The sequence below is a fragment of the Hyaena hyaena genome, unplaced genomic scaffold (genome assembly GCF_003009895.1).
Source record: "Hyaena hyaena isolate Hyena2069 unplaced genomic scaffold, ASM300989v1 scaffold_791, whole genome shotgun sequence".
NCBI lineage: Eukaryota > Metazoa > Chordata > Mammalia > Carnivora > Hyaenidae > Hyaena > Hyaena hyaena.
In genome coordinates, this window is record NW_024081423.1 from 98,685 (window position 1) to 123,461 (window position 24,777).

A 24,777-nucleotide genomic window follows, 5' to 3' on the forward strand; every position below is an offset into this window, starting at 1 on the left:
AACACCATCTAAAGCTCCTAAGAATCATACTGCATTTGTGGAAAAAATTTTAAAGTGCCAAGTAGACATTTCTTGGAACAAAAGTTCTGGAATTTTCTAGTTGAAACAAGTGACCTTGTCCATTGACTTTTATTTTTTTAATTTATTTCTTAGAGAGAGAGAGAGAGACAGACCGACAGACCGACAGACAGACAGCGTGGGCAGGAGAGGGTCAGAGAGAGAGGGAGACACAGAATCCGAAACACGCTCCCGGCTCTGAGCTGGCTGTCAGCACAGAGCCTGACGCGGGGCTCGAACCCATGAACCATGAGATCATGACCTGAGCCAAAGTCAGACACTTAACCAACTGAGCCACCCAGGCGCCGGTCCATTAACTTTTAAGTCCTTGGATTTCACAGTAGAAAGAAGAGAAAGAGGCTGTGAAGTAAGCCTAGAGGGCGGGGCTCCAGAGGTGGGCCAGGGGCCAGGGTCCCTGCTTTCCTACACACAAGGGAACGCATTGGCCTCATGGTGAAAAGGTCTGAATGATTCATGGTCCCTTCTGTCTGTGGTTGCATGTGGGGCTTCTGGCATGTACAACTCTTCTTTGAATCAGTTCTAGGATATATAATTGATAATTCCCCAGTTCCTGAAGAAAATGCCAGAAACAGAGATGCCTGTGTCAGAGCTGAGGCTGAGACTGTGTTTGGGGAAAATCCATGTTGCTACCACTGGGAACCCACTTGTGGTCTGAACCAGAGCAGCTCTGAAGCTGTGAAGGGGACAGAAGAGAGAGAGGGCCCAGAGGTGTGCCGGGCTCTGCTGCCAAAGCTCTCTGTCCTGCTCTCTGTCCCAGGCATTACTGCTCAGACCACAGGGGGCGTTATGGGATGCAGCTGGTGGGTGAACTTTTTTTTTTTTAATATTTATTTGAGAGAGAGTGTGAAAGGGGTTAGAGTGAGGGAGACAGAGAATCCAAAGTGGTCTCTGTGCTGACAGCTCAAACTGTGGGGCTCAAACCCATGAACCGTGAGATCATCATGTGAGCTGAAGCAGGATGCTTAACCAACTGAGCCACCTAGGCACCCCTGGTGGGTGAACTTGTTAGGGTGCTGAAAAAGTGCAAACTGCTCCTTTTGTTTGCTAAACCTTTTAAAAATTTCATAAACAGTGAGGTAGCAAAAACATAAAATGAGGGACAAAGGATTTTGGAAAGTGCAACGTAAGACACAGCGTCCTGGGCTGGTCACTTTAGTTAATCACATGGTTAGGTCAGTAAAGAGCATGCAGGTGATCTGGGGGAGCACTTGTTTCAGGGGAGAATGCAGAGAACACGCACTGTTGCCTCCTACAGGATCCATCACAGTGCGGCACCGCAGCTTGAATACTTCACTGATTTACATCTTCACCGTAAAGGGCCCAAAATACGTTTATATGGTAATAAGCTTATCGTTTGCGTAAGTAATTTCTGTAAAGATGTAACCATTTAAGATACACTACAGGATCTTGATTTTTAAAAAAAGATTTGATAATTCTCTGGAAAAGGGAGAATCTTTTGGTGCAACAATGCACAGTATCAGCTTTACCAATGCAGGACCATCGTTATCCACCAGCCCGGTGTTAACGCTCTCAGAGTGCCACACTAATACTTGGCACCCGCCTGCTCACCTGGCTCCTCACCTGGGCACCAGAAGCCCGGATGGACGGTCTTCTCCCTGTGCGCTGTTGGATGCCCATCTTCTTCCGGTGAGAGGGCGTCCTTGGAGACCACGAGCGAAAGCCCAGCCTTCTGCACCAGCTCCCCGGCATTCAGAGACACCAGGCCTCCAGGCTGCACCCCAGAGCCCCTCTCGGCCTTCAGTTCCTCAGCCTCCTCCATGGAGTCAGCGCTCCGGGAGGTCAGGAGCCTCATCCGGGACACAGAGCTCACCTCCTTCATCCTCATCAAGCGGCCGGGGTCTGCTCTCCTTGGGGGCGAAGCCAGCTTCTCTTGTAAACTTTCAATCACTTTGGAAGTGCTTCTGAGCCTCTTTTCTGAGCCTGACGTATTTGGGGTCCTTTCTATAAAATGGAAGAGAGTGGACCTGAAGGGTGGTTTTGTCCCCGTGTCCTTGGGATCGAAGGACCTGGACTCCTCGGGACTGTGTTGAGGCTCGGGGCTGGTGGCCTTGCAGGGGACAGTCCCGTCCACACCTGAGTGCTCAGCAGCTGGGGCAGCGCGACGGGAACTGTCCCTTTCCCCTACAAAGAGAGGGCTTTCGGTCCAGCCGCACTTTCTCCTGCCATAAAAGGCGTCCGCGGGCGCCGCGGGCTCATCCGGCTGTGAACTGGACACAGGCTCTGCCCTGGGGGCCTCTGGCCCTCGGCCACTTCTGTCCGGCTCGGGGTGCTGGTCCTGTCCCGTCCTCCGGGCGCCTGGCAGCAGGGACTCCATGGCCACCTCAATGCCCAGGATCCTCGCAGCCCTTGCTTGAAGGGACTCATTCGGCGGGATTTCTGTTGCCCTCGCTTCACCCGAAGACGCACCTAACTCACTGGCACTCTGCTCCTGTGCCGGCGTCAGCCCCACGGACCTCAAGTCCGGTGCTGACAGCCCTCGGGGCTTGCTGGCAAGCGAGAGCAGGACCGGCGGGCTCCTCCCCTCCTCACCGCCAGCCTTCCGAGGCGTTGCTGGGCTCAGCTCGGCAGAAACAGAAACGGCGGGCAGTTCCTGGCTGCCGGGGGGCTGCCTCAGTGCGGCCAGATCGGACGAGGGCACTGGCTTTGCGGCACCTGACCTAGAGGCCGTCACTCTCTTCACAAGACCTGGGCTGACTGCTGGCTTGTTCACTGTGCGCTCAACCTCCTGGTTCCCCTTGTCTGACATCAGGCCTCTGTGCCCCGCTCTGCCTCCTTCCACCTCTGCAGGGCCCGGGCACTGAGTGTGTGCACCAGGCTGGCCAGGCTTTGGCCCCTCGCTCCAGCTTTCAGACTTACTCTGGGCTCTTCCCGGCCTGGCCATGGGCTCCTCGACCCTCCATGCCTGGCTGTGTCCACCAAAGCCCCAGTTCCTGCCCGTGGCCTCAGCACGGCCTTCAGGCTGCCAGTCTCTGTCACTGTCCTCGCTGCTGCTGTCGCTGCCACTATGACTGCTTTCTTCCTCTTCCTGAAGCTCCTTGTTAAAACTCTCTAGCTGGCTAATCAAATCCCAGGGACGGCGGCTCACTGGCTTCAAAAGAAACTGACCAAACAGCTGTTTGCTGTTGCACGGGCCGGTGGTCTCCCCCTTCACCACATCGCCCCGGGGCACGGGGCTGCCTCCGCGGCCACGGCCGTCCGTGCAGGCCTGACTGGGCCCTGCTTTTGAAACAGGTGCCTGGTTTACACAGGAGGAAGTCCTTGAGAAAGCACTGTTGCTGGAGGGGCTGAGGGACATTTGACCTTTGAGGTGATGAGCATTTGGCCTCTGGTTTTGGTCACTGGGAGCTAACCCCATGGGTACGCGAGCCTCAGGGACAAGAGGGTCTGAATATTTTGGAGTCAGCACTGCTTTTGGTGAGGCTCCCGGCTTCGCACCAGGGAGGGGTGGCGCGCTTCTGGATTCCTCTGCAAAAGCAGTTTGTGTTTGCTGATCTCTGTACTGGTGCCCTGGCCACGAGCCAGAGTACTTGAGCTCTCGATGCTGTGCAGGATGAATGAATCTGAGGTCATTTGTTTGTTTGCCTTCTTCTGGTTCCCCCAGATCTTGTTTCTGGAACTCTGTTCTCCCAACCATGCTTCCTGTGAGCGCCTGCAGCTCCAGGTCGGTGGAAGACATGCTCAGCAGACTTTGTTCTTGCAAAGCTGTGCTCTTATCAAGCCCATTCTTTTTATCAGTGCCCTGTTTTAAGTCATTGTTGTTCGTATCTGTATCTGGCAGATGTGATTCTGATTTAACTGGGATGGAAACCAAACAAAATATCGTCTCGTTCCTTTTCTTCTTTGAACTTTTCTTGGTCCGCATCCCAGTTTCGAACTTCTTGAGCTTGGTTCGAGTTTCACAGGTGCCCTCACCCTGCGGGCTTGGGGAGGAGACGAGGCCTTCTGCGTGTCCACCCTGGCCGCCACCCATGGCAGGCCACTGTCCCCCCATGGCACTGTGGGCTCCTTGGTCAGGAACGCCATTTTCTGCATCCCTGGGGAGCTGTCCCCACAGCCACCAGGGACTGGGATCGGCAGTAGCAGAGCTGCTCACACCGCCTGGCAGGGTTCTCACACTCTGTGGGCTCAAAACAGCGCCATCTTGTTGAATGTTTCCATGGGCGGATGCCGGGGCAGTGCTGGGACCAGAGTTGTAGGACTTCTCGTTGGCCATTGTTTCTCGGCAGAGACCCTGGGGGTGGGCCAGTTTAAAATGCCGGATCCGCGGGTCGTCAAAGGGAATATACAGAACAGAGCCGTCATATGCGGTGGTCGGCCGGGGCTGCTGAGGGACCCCGCGAGAGCAGTGTGGGCCTGCACCATACTCATTCCCAGTGTCCAGGGGGCCAGCCAGCTCCATCAGATGCTGCTGTTGATGGGGACCACCACACACAGGCCCGGGCACTGCATCCTCCAGGTAGGGGTTTGTGATGTGCTGGGGCGGCGACCTATATGATGGCGGAGGCACATACACTGGAGGCTCCAAACCGGAGTCAGGCGTGCACAGCTCCAGCCTGGGCTCGCTGGATTTGGTCAAGTAGGAGACACACAAGTCCGCCTGCCGACTGTCCAGAGAGTCGCTGTTCTCCACGCCTGCCCTGGGGTGTTGGTGGGAGTCGTAAGATGCAGGCTTGAGGGGTCTCCCGAATTTAGGCCGGGGGAAAGGGATCAAGGAGCCACCCTTCTCAGGGTTCCTTTTGGAATCCAAATTGGGTGCACAATTTGGGGGATAAAATGGCATTTTAGGAACACCTGGAAAATGTCCATCATTGAATGGAATGGGAATTTCCATGCAACTCAGGCTCTCAGGGGAAAGAACCCTGGGTAACGACTGGGATTTCTCTTTGCTTTGGGAATTCAACACATGTTCTCCTTGCACAAATGGGTACAGATCTTGAAACAGCTTCTCCCCATCGCCATCAGACATCTGCCTCCCTAATTTCCTGGGCTGGTTCCAGCTCTCCGGGCCTCTATGCTGCCACTTGGCAGGTCCTGCCATGCTCAGCTCTTCTTCCCAAACTGCCTTCTTCATCACGTTCTCTGTCCTTCCGCCAACTTCCCATGGGCCCTCCCTCATGTGAACGGGTAGACTGTGGGCTTGGGCCATTCCTCTGACCTCCGGGTCTTCTCGGGCCCTTGGCCCCAGCAAGCCACCGACCTCCTGTCCTCTTCTTCTCCAGTAGGCGTGGTCGCGGGCGCTCTGGGGCTGAGAGGTCCACTTCAGCACTGGCTGGTGATAAAACCTACGGAACAGAGAGGCGTGGAAGTTATACCAGCAACACATGGAAGAAACACGGATGTCTCTGCTTCTGAGTCAAACTTGGGTCAGGACTTCTGAAAAACATATTCCTAACCAGAGTACTTACTGACCTTAAAGAAAACATGTCCCAGCTAATTATGGTTGGAAGGCAGCCATGTGTTTTGTCACTGAGGGCCGAGGAGTCCTAGCAGCAGGGCTTCCCACAAGCTTCAGGCCACCAGTGGTACTTGAGAGATGTCAAGGCCCTTACAACTTTGAAATGCCCAAGGGAGCAAGGGTAAACTCGAGAGTAGCATCTCTCAACTGTGGTCATGGGCCACTGGAAGTCTACGCCCCGCTGAGACCAGACCACTGAGCTCTCTCGGGAGTCGGTGTGGGAACCTGCTTTTCACAGCCCCACCCTAGAGCACTGGTTCATCAGTGTGAGCAGGAATCACGAGAGGGTTGCTAAGGCACAGACTGCTCTGTCCTACCCCAGTTTCTGATTCAGCAGCTTTGGGTGGGACTCTACAATGTGCATTATTTTTAAGGTTTTGTTTTTGTTTTGTTTTTTGTTTTGGGGTTCGGGGCACAGAGAGAGTGGAGGAGAGAGACCATGCTGTCAGTGCAGAGCCCAACATGGGGCTCGATCCCATGAACTGTGAGATCATGACCTGAGCCAAATCAAGAGGCATATGCTTAACTGACTGAGCCACTCAGGTGCCCCACAACGTGCATTTCTAACATGTCCCCAAGCGACGGCATCCCAGCACCCCATTGTGAGAACCATCACTGCTAGTTGTTGGGAACCATGACTTCCCAAGTCCCAAGGTCCAGACAGCATCCCAGCCTCACCGTGTCACAATGGTGGAGGCAGGAGGGACACCCAGCCTCAGTGTGTTTCTAGGTGCTCTAATATTCCCAGTGCGTGGCTGAGACAGAACCAGGACTTTAGCTGGGTTCCCACATGTCCCTATGGCAAGAAGCACCCAGTGGGCTCAGTAAATACACATGCTACCAAGTCACTCCCGTAAAAGTTCAGAGTCAGTAGGTGTGGGTTTAGGGTCCACATGCCCACATTTGTAATGAGCACTCCAAGGGAGTCTTAACTTAAGTGATATGGGAATACAGCTTGGGCCAACTTTGACCAGAGGAAGAGGGGGCTCTGTCTATGTGGCAGAACCCCCTGCCAGGTGGGACAGGATGGTAGCAAATGCCATACTACTTCTAGGTCACCCCCCCCCCCCATCACCTGGCTGCACATTAAAATTTCCTTGAGAGCCTTTAAGGAATGCTGACGCCTGAGGCCCACCCCCAAATATCTGGATCTAATCAGTCCAGCCAGCAGCACGCCACCAATGTATTTCAAAGTCTCCTCAAGCCATTCTAGCATCATCCAGAGTTTGGAATCACTGCTCTAATGCAGCTGGAGAAAAAAAGCGGAACAGCACTGTTACACTGTATAGCGACAGCCAGCTATGTGTACAAGTGCCCAGAGACCAGGACCGTAACACAGGAAAACCATCAACTGGAAGGGAGCTTGGCACACACAACTACTTTGATTAACCGTGGGCTAAACAGTGTTCCAACTCCAAAACTGCTGTTGTTTTTGTAAATTATAAAACATGTATTTGTTGTTGAAAATTCGGAAAAATAGAGGAAAGTACAAAAAACAAAAATTGCATGTAATCTTTCCACCCAGGGATAGTTATTCTGATGTATATCTTCCAGTCTTGTGTGGGCAAAGATGTGGATTTTCAAATAGCCTTGGTTCTCTACTAGGGATCTGGTTTTATGTGAACAATTCCCTGCACTCATAGCACAAACAGCAGCTGACACTTAGGTGGCAGTTACTCTATGCTTGGTCCCAGACTTAGTGCTTTCTGTACATTCGCACCCCTTGGGAGATCGGAACTGATGTCATTCCCATTGACAGAGGAGGAAATTGAGGTACAGAAGTTAGTAACTTAAGAGTAACACGCACTTGGGTGCTTATGCTGTGTCAGACACTGTGCAATGAATTATTTCCTTTAAATTTTATAACCACTGTTCTCTCTCCCTTTCACAGATAAGGAAACTAAGGCGCAGAGAGGTTTTTGACAGCAATCCCAAGTTGTACAGCTTTGTTCAGTCATAGGGAAGGATCGAACCCATAAAGTGTGACTAAATAAAGCCCATCCAGTTAGCCACTCCATTTTACTTCTTCCAACGTAATCAAAAATTCCTCAAGGGCATAATTTTAATGGATGAATAGTATTGTGTCACATGCACATGTCTCATTTAACCACTGGTGGGCGTTTATGTAGATTACATTCCAAACGCTTTGAGAAACACTGTCATTCACAAACACTGAGCATGCCTCTGGTTATTTAGAAAAACTTCTTAGAAAAGGAATTAGTGGGGTGGGGGCATTATGTTATCTGTATTGTCAGATCTGCCTTTAGAGCTTCGGTTCCAATTCCTCTCCCGCCTACAGTGCAGAGGGGCCAGTCTTGCTGGTCTTTTTCTATCTCTGGTTTTTCCAGTCAATTTGTTTCCTTATCATATAACGTGAAAATAACTCCTGATTGGTTTTCATCGGCATTTCCTTGATTCCTAATGAAGTTATTAGCTATTTTTCCCCCCCATGTGCTTAGGTGTCATTTGTGGTTCCAAACGATTTCTATAACACAGCCCACTTTGCAGCCGGCAGATGGTAGAGAGAAGTCCGTGTCAACGGGCAGGAGTCAGGGCAACAGCGGGTGAAGGCCTGGGAGGGGACAATTGTGGAGACTGGCTGAAGGGGGACCACTCCCAACACACAGGTGGAGGCTGCCGCTCTGCGGGGGGCCTGGGTGGTGAATACAGAGTAAACATCCATCATTACTATCACAGGCACACCTCGCTTTATTGTGCTTCGCAGATACTTCGTTTTGTTTTTTTACAAATTGAGCGTTCAGGCCTCGAGTGGAGGAAGTCCCTGCAGATGGGCTGGAAACAATAGGAGAACTGGAATTACAAGTGGAGCCTGAAGACAGGGCTGAATCGCTGCCACCCTGTGATCAACGTTCATGGATGGATGAGGAGTTGCTTCCTATGGGTGAGCAGAGGAAGTGGTTTCCTGAGATGGGGTCTGCTGCTGATGAAGACAGTTGAGATAGCTACAAAGGACGCAGAATAGGACATAAACTCAGTTGGTAAAGCAGCAGCAGGTTCTGGGCGGATTCAGTCCAATAGCGAAAGGAGTCCCACTGTGGGTCAAATGCTATCAAACAGTATCACATCTTACAGAGAAACTTTGTGGAAGAAAAGAGTCAATAATGCGGCAAACCTCACTGTTGTCTTATTTTTAGAAGCTACAGCCACCCCTGCCTTCAGCAGCCAGCGCCCTGATCAGTCAGCAGCCACCAACCCGAGGCAAGACCCTCCCCCAGCAGAAGGATGATTCGCTGAAAGCTCAGATGATGGGCAGTATTTTTAGCAATATTTTTAATTTTTTTTTAAGTGATCTCTAACCCAACATGGGGCTCGAGCTCACAACCCTGAGATCAAAAGTCACATGTTCTACCAACAGAGCCAGCCAGGTGCCCCGATTTAGCAATAAGGGGTTTTGTTTTGGTTTTGGGTTTTGTTTATTTTTTTTTGTTTTGTTTTTTTTGAGAGAGAGAGCGTGAGTTGGGGAGAGAGGGAGAGAGGGAGAAAGGGGGGGGGGGGGGGGGGGGGAAGAGAGAGAGAGAGAGAGAGAGAGAGGGAGAGAGAATCTTAAGTGAACTCCACACTCAGCACAGAGCCTGATGTGGGGCTCAGTCCCACAACCTTGGGATCATAACCCGAGCCAAAATCAAAAGTTGGATGCTCAACCGACTGAGCCACTCAGGCACCCCTAGCAATATATTTTTTTTTTTAATGTTTTATTTATTTCTAGGAGAGAGAGAGACAGAGTGAGCAGGGGAGGCTCAGAGAGAGAGGGAGTAACAGACCGAAACAGGCTCCAGGCTCTCAGCTGGCAGTCAGCACAGAGCCTGATGCAGGGCTCGAACCCACGAACCGCGAGATCATGACCTAAGCGAAAGTTGGACGTTTAACCGACTAAGCCATCCAGGTGCCCCTCCTAGCAATATTTTAAATTAAGGTATGTACTCTGCTTTTTCAAACATAACACTATTGCACACTTAATAGACTATAGTATGGTGTACGATTACTTTAATATGCATTGGGAAACCAAAAAATTCATAACCCAACCCACAATATCTCAAAGGCATGCCATCATTATTATTAGTAGTCATACTAGTAGTAGTAGTAGTAGTAGTAGTAGTAGTAATAATAGTAGTATTTTGGAATTACTTCTTTGCCTTAAAAAGTTAGGGTGGCTCTTCAAGTCTGCCTCCCCACACTCACTTCCAGATAACTTTTTAAGCAGCCACTTAAAGCAACGCTGAGTTACCGGTTGAAAAAGTAGGAAATATTTAAAATCAACTTGAAGTAAAGCATTGGCCGTTGAGCAACCTAAATGCTTCCACGTTTACTGCTTATACATAGCGCCAGCTGTCTTAACACTGGGCATGGCTGAAGATCAACTTCTTTGTTGTTTTTGTTATCAAAATCATATTTTGACCAGTTAGGCTTTGAATGCTTAGCAAAGCACTTCCCGGATCAGGTTCCATAAGGATGGTTACTTTGGAAGCCGTCACCTCAGCCCTCCGTGAGCATCCCCTGACCCCACCCTAGTGAGCCAATGAATCGCCCTCCCGAGCTCCAGAGGCCACAGGCCCTTTGCTTATGAACTCCTCCGTGACTGCCCATCCATTACAGATGTCCTGAGAAACAGTAGGAGATGAACCACTTAAAGGTCCTCAGTTGGCCCGACACAGGGTCTTAGACCCTATGCAAAGTCCAAGGGCAAGACTTAAAACCTGCAACTTAATAAGAGGTGACAGTTGTCACAGGCCCAATTAAGAGAGAGTAAAACAAATACTTGATGTATGTGGCTGATGTGTTGCGTCAGAATCTCCTCTCTTGCCTCTATTCTCCAGCTGACGGTGAGGGGGCTTTATATAGCGCATGGCTTTAATGGCTTTAATCAGCACCGTTCATACATAGTCCTTACAGTCCCATAAACATTTTGCTGGGGCACCGACTTTACGGGAAAAAAACCAGTGTCGCTTTTGCTCCTTTTCTCAATGGATATTCTTGTTTCTCAGCAAACGTGCGGCATGCTTACGTGCCAAGAGGCAGCTGGACTCCCAAGGTGCTATTTGTCCATGTATGTGCCATGAACACAATCAGAAGACAAATAAAAAATGACATAAATAGGGCAAGAATACAGTCAGACCCTAACTACCTATACAAGTACTGCAGTCTCTTTTCTTCCCTACCCACTCAAAAAGGGTACACTATATCACCTTAACTTCTGTTAAAACTGCCCTAAATAACCCAAATGGCTAAACTTATGGATTAAACTTTTTTCTATTTGTACAATACAACAAAATCCCAACTTAAGGTAAATACAGATCATCTCAGAAATTTTAAATAATCTATTTTTAATTGTTTTTTTTAATGTTTACTTATTTTTGAGAGAGAGAGAGACAGAGCATGAAGGGAGAGAGGGGCAGAGACAGACAGAGACACAGAATCTGAAGCAGGCTCCAGGCTCTGAGCTGTCAGCACAGAGCCCAATGCAGGGCTGGTTCCAGCTGAAGTCGGATGCATAACCGACTAAGCCACCCAGGTGCCCCTTAAATAATATTTTTAAAAATTAAGCCATAGGACATAGAAAACGCTAAAGACTTTATTTAACAAACATCTATTCTGTACCCAGTGTAAGCCTGAGTCTGACAGGCGTGAGTGGACCCCACATGGTGACAGTTTTGTAAATTTCTCCCTCAGACAAGTTATCGAGCATGGATATCTAGTGGCTTCCATGTGTGATATCCATTCCCCACTCAATTGTGTGTTCCCTCACATGGCTTCAAGGCCAAGAATATGTTTTCTAATATCTTTGAGAAAATAAGATGAGATCGAAGTTTTCTTTTTAAAAAAAATGAGACCTAATAATTTACATCTTAAAAAAGTTAACAATGGGACGTTTTACAGAAACATGCTGTACACATTAATGCAGGGTGGGAAAAAGATAAGAAACACAAAGAGGAATGTGAGAGCTCAAATAAATCATGTGGACAAGTTCAACGAGACAAGCAGGGTCTTTATACAGAGCCCCTGGGAAAACAGGGCCGAGGTGGGACAGCAGTTACACTTGCTAACAGCTCCGTGCCAGATCACAGAAAAGAGACATGATATCAACAAAACAACTGACAAAAAAACTGTTTGGGAAATATCTGAAATGTAATCATGTGAAAAACAACATGTCTAAAGGGAAACAGGCAAACCCATTCACTGAATATATAAAAGCTAATGATGAAAAAAATCAGGAGATATTTCTATTAGTGCACTTATAACTCCTTTTCAACCACAACAGAAAATACCATCCTTCTTTTTTAAAAAAGTAAAAGCCTACATAGAATGGCAATATTTGACATTACTTTTTTTTAAGTTTATTTATTCATTTTGAGAGACAGAAAAAGAGAGAAAGAGAGAAGTTCACGCATAAGTGGGGGTGTGGGAGGGGCAGAAAGAGAGGAAGAGAGAGAATCCCAAGTAGGCTCCATGTTGCCAGCACAGAGCCCGATACAGGGCTTGAATGCACAAACCATGGGATCGTGACCTGATCCAAAACCAAGAGTTGGACGCTTAAGCAACTGAACCCCCCAGCCACCCCTTTGACATGACTTTTAACCATGGTTTCACATGTTCCAGGATTATCTTCTCAGACGCCACGGTCCTTAGCTGTATCAACTTGTTATCATCCAGGCACACTACAGCCTAGCTCTGTGTCGATATTGGTGGGCATGGGAAAGATGGCCTCCCTCCTCCATGAACAAAATCCTGGACCTGCTTCCTTGTGAGCAGCCCTCAAAGTCTAGCCAATTGTACTTCCCTGTGGAGGCCTCATGGAAGGGGGAAGGGTCCACCAAAGTGGTCTACAGTTCCAGTGATTTCTTCCTGTGAGCAAGCCTGCCAGCCTAGCAGATGCCAGTGCTACTGAACGCCTTCCTACCGCGGTGGGCGTATCCCTATCATGGTGGGCATATCCTGGACCAGGGAATAACCGAAGCACTTGACCAATGCCATTCCCAGTCCAGATGCACAATGTGAGCATAAAAGTAGAACAGGTCATTTAAAGAGCCTTGTGCTCCTCAAGGGAGAAGCTCTTCTCTTCTAGATTGGCAGAAGCATTGGGGCATCTCATTAGAGTGACTCATACTCATGAACCCCAGTGTGAGATGTTTGACATATTTCCATGAGAGGGTCAGCCATCTACTGCTACAAAATTTGCTCTTAATGCTCTCTGGGTCTAGAAACCTGCAATTTTACTTTTCAGTGTGGCTTGGTATATTTGATATATTATACTGCGTAAGTAATCCTCTGACACAGGGTAATAAAAAGATAATTCTGGAAAGGGGAAATAGGAGGTCAAGGGAAGATTAAGCCTAACATACAGAGGTTAACATAAAGATCAGTCAGAAAAGAGAAGGCTGCCCTGGAAACATTATGGGTGAAGATCAAGCAAAACCTCAATCTGAACAAGAATTGTTAAGTTCCAATTACTGCTGGTTCCGAATCACCTTCTGATGAACGTCTGAGCTTCCAGAAGAAGGGCTTCAACAGAGCAGAGGGGAAAGAGACGGTCAGGCCTGAGGGAGCCCAGTGAACCTGTGCCCTCCCCCACCCCCAACCAGGGAGGGCTACTCTGAGTGAGTCAACAGGGCTGATGGGAGTGCCGGTGCCTTTGGACTTCTCAGACACGAATGGGGAGTGTGTGGCAAGTCGCCAGGGAGCGTGAGCCCCCGGCCCAGGCGCTGACTTTCCGATCAGAGTCTTCCGCAAGATACTTCACTTCTCTTTGCCTCTCATTCTTCCTTTATACTCAGGGGACGGGAGCAGTTCCTTCCTTTTTGAGTTTGTTGGGAGGGCTTAATGAGATAATACATTTAAACTGTTTAGCAGAGTGTCTAACACACAATAAGCCCTTGTTTTTTTTTTAAACAATCATTACTATTATTAACTCAATTAAAATAAATTCTCAGCAGAGTAGATAATTTTGAAATTCTTTTCCTCACATCAAGGAAGGAGGTAAGGGACACAAAGGAAAGAGAGAAGAACCGAGTGTTTGTTTTATGTGATGATTATTTTAGGTCCGTATTGTCTTTTTCGAAGTTGTAATCAATGGGCCTCCACAATAACAGGAAATAATGATATAGCTGACTGTCATAACAAGACTCTGCCCCTCCGGTGATGGCTGGTCTCTAAGGAAGAAGCTACACCCGTTTCCACAATGATGATGTAGAACAAAACCAATATTTAGTTTATTACAACAAAGCAGGAAGAACCAGCTCTGATCCACATTTTGCACATCACTCCAATAGCTCAGGCAGACTGTCTCAGTATTTTCCTACTTCAATAGGGATATACTTTTCCCAAGTTAAAATCTCTTCACTAGTGTAATCTGTACACTGCTGCCATCCACAGTGAAGCAAAACCACCCGGAGTTCCTCACTGCCCTTTCACAAGTCTGTCCACACCCCCACGCTCACATGGATATCTACGGAGCACTCTCTGTGCGTCAGAGGCAAAGCTTAGAGCAGTGAAGTGTGAGGGAGGCAGCCACCAAGGAAGGTAAATCAGACTCAGAAGGGGCTAGAAGGTACCAGTCTGCTCTCTGTGTAAACAGACAAGGCCACTGACCCCACAGTCATGTAGGTCTGGTACCTGTCAGTACCTCAGCTAGACCCTGGTCTAAGCTCTCTGTTCTTCAGCAAGAACTACAAGGTACCATCATCTCTGAAACAAAGTGAACTGGAACTGAAGACCCACTCAGTGCTTTTTGTGCACCCAGGTTTCATATCCTTACTATCCAGTGCCTCTTGCTTGGGTTATGTCCTGGCTTGCTTATGAACCCAATTCACTAGCTGAAGAAGAAATGCAACTCACAAAATTCTCCTCTCGATGAAGGCCCAACTACTGAGACAAATTAAATTCTAGGCCGTGCTTCTGGAGTCTTCCCATTCATTCTAGAGGCACCTCGTCATCCTCATCTCTATTCTTGCACAAGTTTCATGTTCCAAGGGTCCAACCTGCTTCCTGTTGGGAAGAACTGGAGACTGTAAAGCACCCTGAGAGTGTGTGTAAAAGCGGGGACTGGCTCCAGACACTTCTGGAAGGTTGCACTGCTTAACAATGAGAACAAAGCACCCAGAAGGGTTTGTTCTCGAAAAGACAATGGGAAAAATCAAGGGGTCTGCCTCTTCATGTGTGTTCATGAGCTCACCAGCTCAAACAGTTCTTACTTTTCTCGGTGAAGAGGTAAAAATAACAACACCTAATTAACAATTAGGATGTGAAGCAAGCAGCTAAAAGACAAATAATGTTTGTGGAAATGTAGTTTTGTAAAGAAAAAGAGAGACATAGAAACATATGTTAAACTTGAAACATTCCTTCTTGGAAAACCATTATAAGCAGGATATGATTTGAGAGCAGCATAGAAAGCCTCTGAAAAGTGACTGTTTACCATATCCAGTAGCACCATCTAGAACGTACGTTTGCTAATCAAATATAAACCTCCTGAGACAAGGCTCCCAGCCGCCACATCAGAGGCTCTTCTAGATTGCTACGTCTCTGCAGCGTTATGACTGCCGCTGATGACGAGAGAGAGAGAATTACAAGTTATTCTCAGGGTTAACTAACAAACATCTTTACCAGAATTCCTAGGGCCAAGCAGAGAAAAACCTATTATGGTCTGACTTTGAGATCCAAACTTCTGCTCCGTTAAGTTATTTTACAGCTTCCTCTGATTATAGTCTCTCAGAGGAAACATGGTAAGGAAACCGTGAATGCCTGATAACAGTCTTTTACATATTTTAAAGGTAGCTAAGTATTCTTCAGTTATGGCCGCTTACATTTTAAGCACACAGTTTCCTCCATGTATGGATAAGAGCTAGCTTTTCTCCTATGCCCACTTCCTCTGTCCTTTCCTTGACCTTGGCAGGTGCATGCATGTGTGTGTGCATGCGTGTGCACGTGCTGGCAAGCGAGACTTGGAAGAATGCAGTAGGTACATAAATAGCTAAAGTTGGTGCAAACTGATGAACTAAAGAATAGTTCTCTACATAGGCTCTGAACACAGATGTAAACTTGCAGAAGCATCCTTTCCATGTTGCCAGAGGGAGGACAAAGACGCCACATATGATGCACTCGAGAAGTCTCTGTTGTTGGTCAGATGGCAAAAATTAGCACATAATTAAAACCTGACACCAAATCCTTTAGTAAACAGAATGCTGACTGTCTGCAGTGTTAGGACATTCATGGCTTTCCAGCTATGAGCCTATCAGTCCTGCAGTGACATCTGACGTGGCCTGTGAGGTTTCCCCTGTACCACGTGCGTGACTTCCATGCAAAGCCTGCAGCCGGCTCCTTCATCACAATGTGCCAACTGAGACCATTTAGGAGTGCTTGAGCATCAGGAGAAGCTCTCTGAAGTACCTGACCTAAGAGGGAAATCCCAGATCTCTGGATGGACTGTGAAGAGAGAACACATTTGGGGGTACACGGTCAGCCCTCACCTCCCTCATTCGCAGCCCGTCATCGAGGGCAGGTAAAGGTCAGACATGCACGTCTGGTCATCCCTCCTCGCCGTCCACCTGCCTTCCCCTATCCAGCCCCTGCTCCCTGCCCCCGCTGACAGGATGCGGCTGAGACACGCTAACCAAGGCCAAAGCCCCACTACTGATTCCTTCTCTCAAAAATACAAGAGACATGGGTGGTGTCACCAGGGGCTTCTGGAGCTAAACCATCACATAGAGACAAGAGTGGAACAAAAGTCACCATGAACCAGAGTTACTGGGAAGTAGGCACTGTCCGTGAAGGAAAGAGCCTGGTCTGCAAAGGAGGGAGCAGGAGCACAGGGAGACGCAGAGAGAGGTGGCAAGGTGGGACAGAGCGTGAAAGTGGCCCTCCCCCCCACCCCGGCGGGGGGGAACAGCTCACAACCCGGAGAGAAAACCGACTACGAATCTTGGCTCCCAGCTTTCTCATTCCCACGTCAACGAGGCCCAGCCAGTCTCCCTTGCCTCCCTGTGGGGGGGCCCTGAGACTCCCCAGGAGTCGTGGCCTCGCAACGACTTGCCCCTTCTCACTGAGGTAGGCTAGTTTCTTGCACCCACAGAATCTAGCAAGGAGGGAGACTTTACCTCCGAGGCTGTTTGGCCTAGTGGGAGTTTGGCCGAGTCTGTGACTGGCACTTCCTTCTCCCACCTCCCTGTGCACCCCCAGGAATGGCATGTGTGGACAAAGGCATCAAGACTGCTACCTCAGCGGCCGGCACGGAAAGCCAACGCCCCTCCCTGTCACCGGGGAACTTCCCACCCCAGCCTCCCACAGGTCCTTGCACTGGAGAAACCTCTTCCGTTTACCATCCCCCTTTATCCCAATGTTTAGAAATCCTCAGCACTTCTACAACTGCCTTGGCGTGGAAAGCATTAGGTTTCACTCAATTTGTTAAAAGAAGTTTTTTGAATGTTTAATAAATGCAAAATTCCTTAACAGAAGTTAGCAAAAACCAGAGATGAATTAGAACTGGGGTCAGCTCTTGGGAAGTGGGCAATCCCGGGGACCAGGGGACAGTCCTGGAGGAGCACCCGGGGCGCCAGCCATTCCCACTGTGGAAGCTGAAGAAGCCACTAAACTGATGGCTGGGGCTTCCGGGGGACCTGGGGTGGGGGGAGGGCTCTGGGTGCTTCCAGGCAGGGCTTAGGGCTTCACGCAATGGCCCCGCGTGGCCGGCACCCTGGCAGTGCGAGGGTCCAGGGCAGGCAGGTGGGGCACGGACACAGAGGCCTGTAGGGCCCATACAGAGCTGGGGGTTAACGTCGCAGGCCAAGGGGGCCAGGGGATGGGCCGAGGGTCCACCTTGGGTGCTTTAAGAGCTCACGCCAGCCCTGACATGCCCAGTGCAACATACCACTTGTAGCTTTGGAAGAGAGGTGCTCTCTCCTCACTAATATGGATCCGTGCATACCAGCAGGAAGTGACTCTTGGTCCTGTCTCTACCTCCTGAGTACAAAAGCTTTTCAGCAAGCCCGCGGCTCCTTCAGCTCCCCACACGACACAACTGTCATTCTCTTCCCATGTCGGGAGCTCAGTACTACTTGATGCGGTAACAGTGCAAGCTCAAAGCACAGCCCTCCTCAGCCAAGCTGGGAAAGATGCATCCGGCACGTTTGGAAACCTAGTCAAGGCTCCATATTTGTGAATTTATTTTTCTTAATTTTACTGGATATAATAACCAGCCCTTACATAAGAAACTCTGTTGTAAGCTGATATTAATTAGTGAGGGAAACGAAGAAGTGCTATCATTCTCACAAGGCAGTGTTGATGTTTAAGCCACACCCCAGATGATGGACAATACTGCCCTCAACAACGCACACAGAGAAGCCGCCTTGTGCACAGGTATCTAACTTAGGTAGGACAGGATGCATTCCCGAGGCAGCTCCCCAGACAGGAAAGGGATGCGGCCGTGCCCTGAGAGTCACCACAAACCCCCGCGTGCCACGGAGAGGGCGGAGGACGAGGAAGTGAGAGAGGACAGTCCGCCACAGGGGAGCCATGGAAGGAGCTCAGAGAACCGAACGCCCCTCTCAAACAGGGCCAGGCCCCACGCGGGGAGAGCCGACCCAGGCCCGACACTGCTACGGAACAGCACACCCTGGCCTGCCTGGCAGCCTGGAGCCCGGGGCCCCAGCCAGACTTCCCTCTGCTACGGCACCGTGTGAGCGGCCTTTACAGAGTCCCCGACAATTCCTGGGCTTCGTGTCCTCTGATTCTAAAATAATGACTCTGCTAACATGCTGTCCTAACAGAATAAAACAAGCCAACCTTCTTTTGGCCCCTGTGGCTTTCGAAACCACTTTAACCACTGCCTTCTCTGGAAGTCCACGAGGCCCTGAGGACGAGTCTGGGGCCGGCGGTGGGGGGGGGGGGCGGGGGGAGGGCGGGACACACTCTAGGCCAAACCTCAACCCTCCTGAGAAACTTCAAGAAGAGGGCGCCCTCGTGATGCTTCCCAGTGGCCCTGAAGGCGTGGAGCTGGGGGCCCCACCTGCCCCTCCTGGGCCCCACCCCCACCCCTCCAGACCTGGAGGCCAGCCCAGCACGGTCGCTGTGTGGGACAGGCAGGCAGCAGGACCACAGCTGCACTGGTTGGGAGCCTAGAGGCTAGGATTTGGCAGAGTACCATTTACTCATCCAGATTCAGAATTCAGAAAGAAGCCGAAGTGTTGTTGGGTTTGCTTTCTCTTCAGCTTTCAGGCTTTAACTATTAGCACCTATTTATTTCCTCTCAAGGTACGTCTTTTCTCCCGAAAACTCATTCTCCTGCCTATCTTTCTGTTTGCTTTTCTGTTTGCCTCCTGTTTTCAGGTCTCTGTAAGCTACCAAAGAAAGAAAACATAGTTTCAATTCAACCCAGGAAGCCTTGAGCTGGTCTCTGAGGCCCTGGGCACTGGCATGGATTTTTGCCAAGATGTATGCATATTCCCTTTTCCCCTACAGGCCACCTTCAATCTGGAAGCTAAGGTACATCTCATAAGTTAATCAGCCAGCCTCAGAACTGGGGGGAATGGCCAGATCTGCCAAGAACTCGGTCATCTGTATGAAGACATCCCAGTGCTACTCAAAGCCACCAAACTGAGCACTTTACTCCTGACAGAAGAAAGACTGCCTACACATCCGGTTATGCCTGCCTACCCAGGGGCCGGGCTGAGAGTGCCCGTGGCCCCCCAAAACCTGTCAGCACAAAGGGGCTAGAAAGTCCTGAGCAAGATGTAGATGAGGCTGGAAGCCACGTGACCCACACAGAATTCTAGAGGGGATTTGACTGCCCCCCACTGTGGGACCCAACTCTGATCTCTGATCCAGTCCTCTGAGATTTGTAGGGATTCCATTGCCCCAGCCTTTACCTCATTACAAATTGAGCCTTCTGCTCCTCAACAGTTGTTACAACGGTGGAAGAAAGAACTGAATCCATGAGCGCATAATAAACACACTGCGTATCCAGCGCCATTACAAACCCTGTAGGAAATACACAGGAAGGGGCAGACAAGGTACAGCTTTGGGGCCCTGAAATCCAAGGTGGAAGGAAGGTACAGATATACTCAGCACACAGCTAGAAGCAACAGAGGGCAGGACAAAGTCCAGCACAAGTTTGTGTAGCGGTAATTAGGGCTGCCCTAATTCTCAGCCAACTCATCCGAAAGCAGCCTCTTTCAAACTCCAGGGTGGGCATGTTTTTCAGGGAACATGGCCAAAAAGGGACTTGGGCCCAAGACAGTAGTGGACACAAGTGTGAGTCTGAAGGGCAAGGTTAAATACAAGCAGTAAGAAGTCCCTCTCCATTGTGGGTGTCCTCCTGAACCTGGCTGCTAACCCTTGCCCCTGGCCAGAGAAATGGCTCTGACGAGCAACATAAGCCTGCTCTCACTATGCAAGGCAATCAATCAACTTTGCCTGTACTCAATACCATGGTGCTGAATGCTCTAAATTTTAAGAATGGACTCTCTCCCTGCTTCACCTGAAAACGGTCAACCCACATGGAAGATCCTTTCCGGGAAAAGGTGATTTTTCACCACGGAAGGCTGCTTCATTCCCTTTAGACTTACTTAATTCACTCCCCTTTTAGTTTGCTGGGTGGGTTGTTTGTTTGTTTCCCTTGAAGACAAGCCTCTGCCTCCATTGGTTTCTTTCTTTGGTCCCTTTCTTGTCGGTTATGCACAATGACATAATCTGCTCTCCAGAGGCAGAGCCCCCTCCCCCAGGCTGAGCCTGGTCCCAACACGGCCCTGAAGACAAACACACTTTTATGAAGTGATGACAAGGGTTTCCTCTAGGTGGAAACTGTGTGGACGAGGGTTACAGGGCTCCCCTCTCATGCTGGCTCTGTGGCAAGCTGCCCAAATTCCCTCGTTTTACCCTCCCCCCGCTCCCCCAGCCAACCCGCCCTCTTTTTTGTTGTAGGAAAACACCCACAGATCGCAGCTGTATTCAGATGGGATACCCACATTAGGGCCAGTGTGTGCAACGGAAAGATGGGTCGGAAGCCAATGAAATTATACAAATATACAAGAAGAAAGGTTTTCTTCTCCACAAACGGAGGGGGATATATACCTCTTTCGGCTCTGGAATATACGTAATATTGAAGCATATTAATGAGTACGAAAGCCTTAATGTACTAAGAATGTGTGCCTTTGATAGAAACTAGCTTTTACAGAGTTTCTAAATGATTCCCAGCTAAGGCAATCTGAGGAGATTATAAGAGAAAATAGAGGGTGGGTATTAAAATGCCAGTGTGTTTCCCAGGACAGAAGCCATCTACTGACCACTATTTATTGAAGGCCCCCCCCCCACCGCCATGGCCAGGCTCTGTGCTCAGTGCTGCTGAACACACCAAATACCCCCACAGAACCAAGTGTGCCTGTCTCTCACCCTCTCCCCACCTTTCCCTGAAGGATCAGACTTGCACACCTGCTGTCGAACCCCTGAGACAAACGAAAACGGTGGGTCCTTGTGGAAGCTTACCCCGCCTCCCTAGCTCTAGAAGCAGAAGCGCTCTGGGGCTCCCCGCGGGCTCTCAGTAGGCGGTGGCTGTCTTCGGGGGCACTCACATGGCCCTTCCCCAGGGACGGCTTACAGTGGAGGGGGGCTGCGGTGCCATCGTCGCACCCATTCAGCAGGCCCTGGCCAGCTCTTGTGTGGGGCCTGGCTTGCCGGCGGGCCTCGCGGTCACCGTGGTGTGGCGCCGGGATGCCTCTTGACAGCTTGTATCCATGAGAAATCAGGAGGTCCTCTACACTGTACATAATGCGCTGGCTTCATCGGAGCTCGGCCGCCGGGATCGTCGCGTTGGCAGGACCCACCCTGAGGGGACAACAGACAGGGCTCATGAGGCGTGTCTGGTTCTACCCGAGCTGCGTCTGACACCCCCTCCTCCCCTTACTCACACCAACCTAGTCCCCGGCTAGGAATGCAGCATGGTGCCTGCCTGGAACGTGAAGGAATGGAGATCGCTCCTCCTAAAATTAAGCTCCATCTTATCAATGGGGAGGATGGACATGGCATGAGCTCTGCAGGATGAGGTAGGAAACCTGGGGACCCCACCCTCTGCCGGCCGCCTCTTGTAGAAGAGTCTGGAATAGTGTTTAAGCAATGAAATGATTAACAGTGTCCACCATTCCCTTGCTCTGGGCATCCAAAAACAGCGGGCATGAACAGAGAGGACAAAATAAATACAGACGCGGAAGCTGCAATTACTACGTCAGGTTTCTAAAAAGAGAAATTGCCAGTGTCCAGCTTTATCTTATTATACTTGTCATCTTGTAGCCATACCTTTTGCTCTCAAAGGGCAGAGTGGGATCTTTAATCAGCAGGGAGCTGTGATCCGCCCTGGTGCTCTGGGTGGTGGCCCTGCCAGGCCACTGCGAACAGAGCCGAAGTCTCTAGGCTCGTCGTGGGAGACCATGTGCCCGGCTGACCCAGCACATACACCCGGCACACTACACAGTCCCCAACTTCTCCCTTCCAACGTGACATTTAAAACAAATTTTTTTTAATGTTTATTTATTTCTGAGAGAGAGAGAGCATGAGCAAAGGGGCAGAGAGAAAGGGAGACACAGAATCCAAAGCAGGCCCCAGGCTCCAAGCTGTCAGCACAGAGCCAGATGCAGGGCTTGAACTCATGAACCACAAGATCATAACCTGATGCTAAAGTCAGACGCTTAACTGACTGAGCCACCCAGGCACTCCCCTCAGCGTGAAATTTTTAAGACTCAGATTTCTCGCCAGCAAACCTTGGGGCAGCTCTTTCATCTGGGAGCCATAGTCAAATCCCACTGTGGTAGATGAATTCAACTTGGGCAACCCCCTCAGTCAACCGGCCGGAGCAGCAGGACCACGGAAGAAGAGCAGGAACCTACCTGAGAGCACAGGTGTGAAAACAGGTGGGGCCACCGTGTTTATTTTTACCCAAGGGAATCATCTTCTTTCCCGTGTCTTCCGGTTAGTGGGGAGGAAGGGCCCAGAGGCTGGGCCGTGGGCCGGCGCGGGGAGCACACAAAGGCCGGGCCTGAGAGGCCAGGCCAGCGCCAGCCCCACTTCGCTGGTGGACGGAAACGGCGCCGTGACAGCCCTCGCGAACAATGGCCAGGAAATGCCTGCCGGCCTGCATGCAGGTGAAAGGGAGACACATGTGCTTCCTGTCGGGGGAATTCTTACTGGGGCCCATCCCACAGTTCTGCTGACTGGGCGCCTCCTTGCTCCTCACCACGTGCTCTGCTACGCTGGCAGAAAAGTCCCGGCTGTCGGCGCAGAGAGCATCAAACTTGGGAAGTCAATAATTCCCCATGAGGCACCGAGATTCTGTAGAAGGCTGACAAGCCCTGGCAGTTACCGTAGCGGTGACAATGTGTCCGTGGCACTTCTGCCACTCCCGACGCTCCTGCTCTGTGTCTCGCAGCGGGTGTACCACTCAGGTCATTCACATAGGAATGGAAGGACCAGAGAGGCGAGCATTTGTTCTTGGACTCCACTGCAAGTCACTGGACTACAGTCACAGGGGAAGGTGATCCCATTACAAACACAGGGCTGTGAGAACACGGAGGCAAGGCCGTGAGGGCAGGGTCCCTGTTTTGCTCGGTGCTGTACCCCCAGCATCTAGCACATAGTCTGCCCTCAGTAAATAACTGTTGAATGAATGCATGAATACGAGAAAGGGACATTTGAGCTGGGTTTTGAAGAAGGATTAGGAGTTCACTAGATAAACTGCATGTGCGTACGAGTGAGGGAATTGGTATATAAAATAGATCTGGGGTACAATGATCTCAGAAGTAAAGAAATGACAGAGCAACAAAATCCTGACAGCCTTGATCAGGGAGGGTCCCCATGCTGACTGGCTTGATGTCGCACAGCCAGTCAGCGCCACAATTAACACTGGAATTTAGGTCTTATTACACTCCGTTTCTCTCTCTTACTATGTCAGGCTCCTCGAAAGCAAAGTGTACTGTACCCCAAGTGGCCATGCAAGACACAGGGGGACGGGCAGTGTCCACTACACTGCAACAGGGCTAGAGTCCCCTGCCAGAGCACAAGAAGAGGGGTCCCTCACCAAACATGCACCTGGGCCATCTTCCTACTGGGGGAGGAGTTGGTCTGGTTGGTCTGGTGTGGTCATGTCTACATGGTGATTCTGCTGAGCAAACCCTCAAGTGGCATGAAACCCCAGGCCAAGCCATAAACATCTTTCAAAAAAGACTCGAAATATAGGAGCCATAACTCGAACTTACAGGTCTGAGGTCAAAAGCGTATTGATTATTGGAAACTCTGAACTTGTTTTGCCTCACAGAGGTCTGTAGCCTGTGCAGAGCAGGATTTCGAAGTCCACCAGCTCCAGGACACAGGGCCTAAAGCCATGCGGGAGAGCAAAGAGGAACAACGGGGATGGCCCGCAAGCCCCACAACCCAAATGGGCATTCCCAGCCACTCCCCAATCCATGAGGACTTCTCTCCCTTGGGCCGACATGCTTCACCTTCTGATCCCAACTCTCCACCTGGGCCTCCACCTCATTTCCACCCATGCTAAACATCACTGCTCCGCTTAAACAGATTTCAGAACAGTTAATGGGTTTTCCAATCCCTATCACAGTCAGCTTACTTTCTTTAGCACTCTTATCTACTTAAGATGGAATGGGCTGCCTCAAGAGGTAGCAAGCACCCCATCACACAGCAATCACAGCGGTCACCATTAGAGGATGCCAGCTTGCCAAGGAGACAGGCATCTGATGAACTGCTGGACAAAAAGCTGTCCCTTTCTGATCCTGAGATCCCAGGATTCTAAATCAACAGTATTTAATTTGATCACCCACACACCAACTCACAGGGTTGCTGTAAATACAAATACACAGCAAAATCTGCCATAAATCTAAGTTATTATAGCATTAGATTTAACAACTTCAAAAGGTATGTGTATAGCTAAAATAATAAAGTATCAGGTGTGATCATTTTAATCCTAGTGCTAATGCTGATGATACCCAGCCCCAGCTATAACCTCAGGAATAAGTCACTAACTGCACCAAACCTCAGTTTCCTGATCTGCAAAATGGCAACACTACCATCTGCCCATCCCATCAGACTGTTTGAGGCCCAAATAAGGATATATAAAAGTATAAATTATTACACAAATACACAATTGTGGATTTATCATGCTACAATGGTTCTAGTTTGTCTCTTGCCTTATGGAAAGGCTTAACATTACTTGTTAATTT

At 49.9% G+C, this 24,777-nt stretch overlaps 1 protein-coding gene across 3 annotated transcripts in view; it reads right to left on the minus strand.

Moving 5' to 3' along the window:
- JCAD (junctional cadherin 5 associated) overlaps nucleotides 1-24,777 on the minus strand; it is an 85,301-nt gene that overhangs the window by 7,709 nt on the left and 52,815 nt on the right. For 2 of the 3 annotated variants that reach the window (XM_039219118.1, XM_039219117.1), the window contains 2 exons: nucleotides 21,041-21,379; nucleotides 1,648-5,381 (listed from right to left, as the gene is read on the minus strand). In XM_039219118.1, the coding sequence (XP_039075049.1) occupies nucleotides 1,648-5,381; nucleotides 21,041-21,321 (4,015 nt within the window). In that variant the 5' untranslated portion in view covers nucleotides 21,322-21,379. The remainder of the gene's footprint in view (nucleotides 1-1,647; nucleotides 5,382-21,040; nucleotides 21,380-24,777) is intronic. The other variant, XM_039219119.1, reaches the window with a different exon arrangement.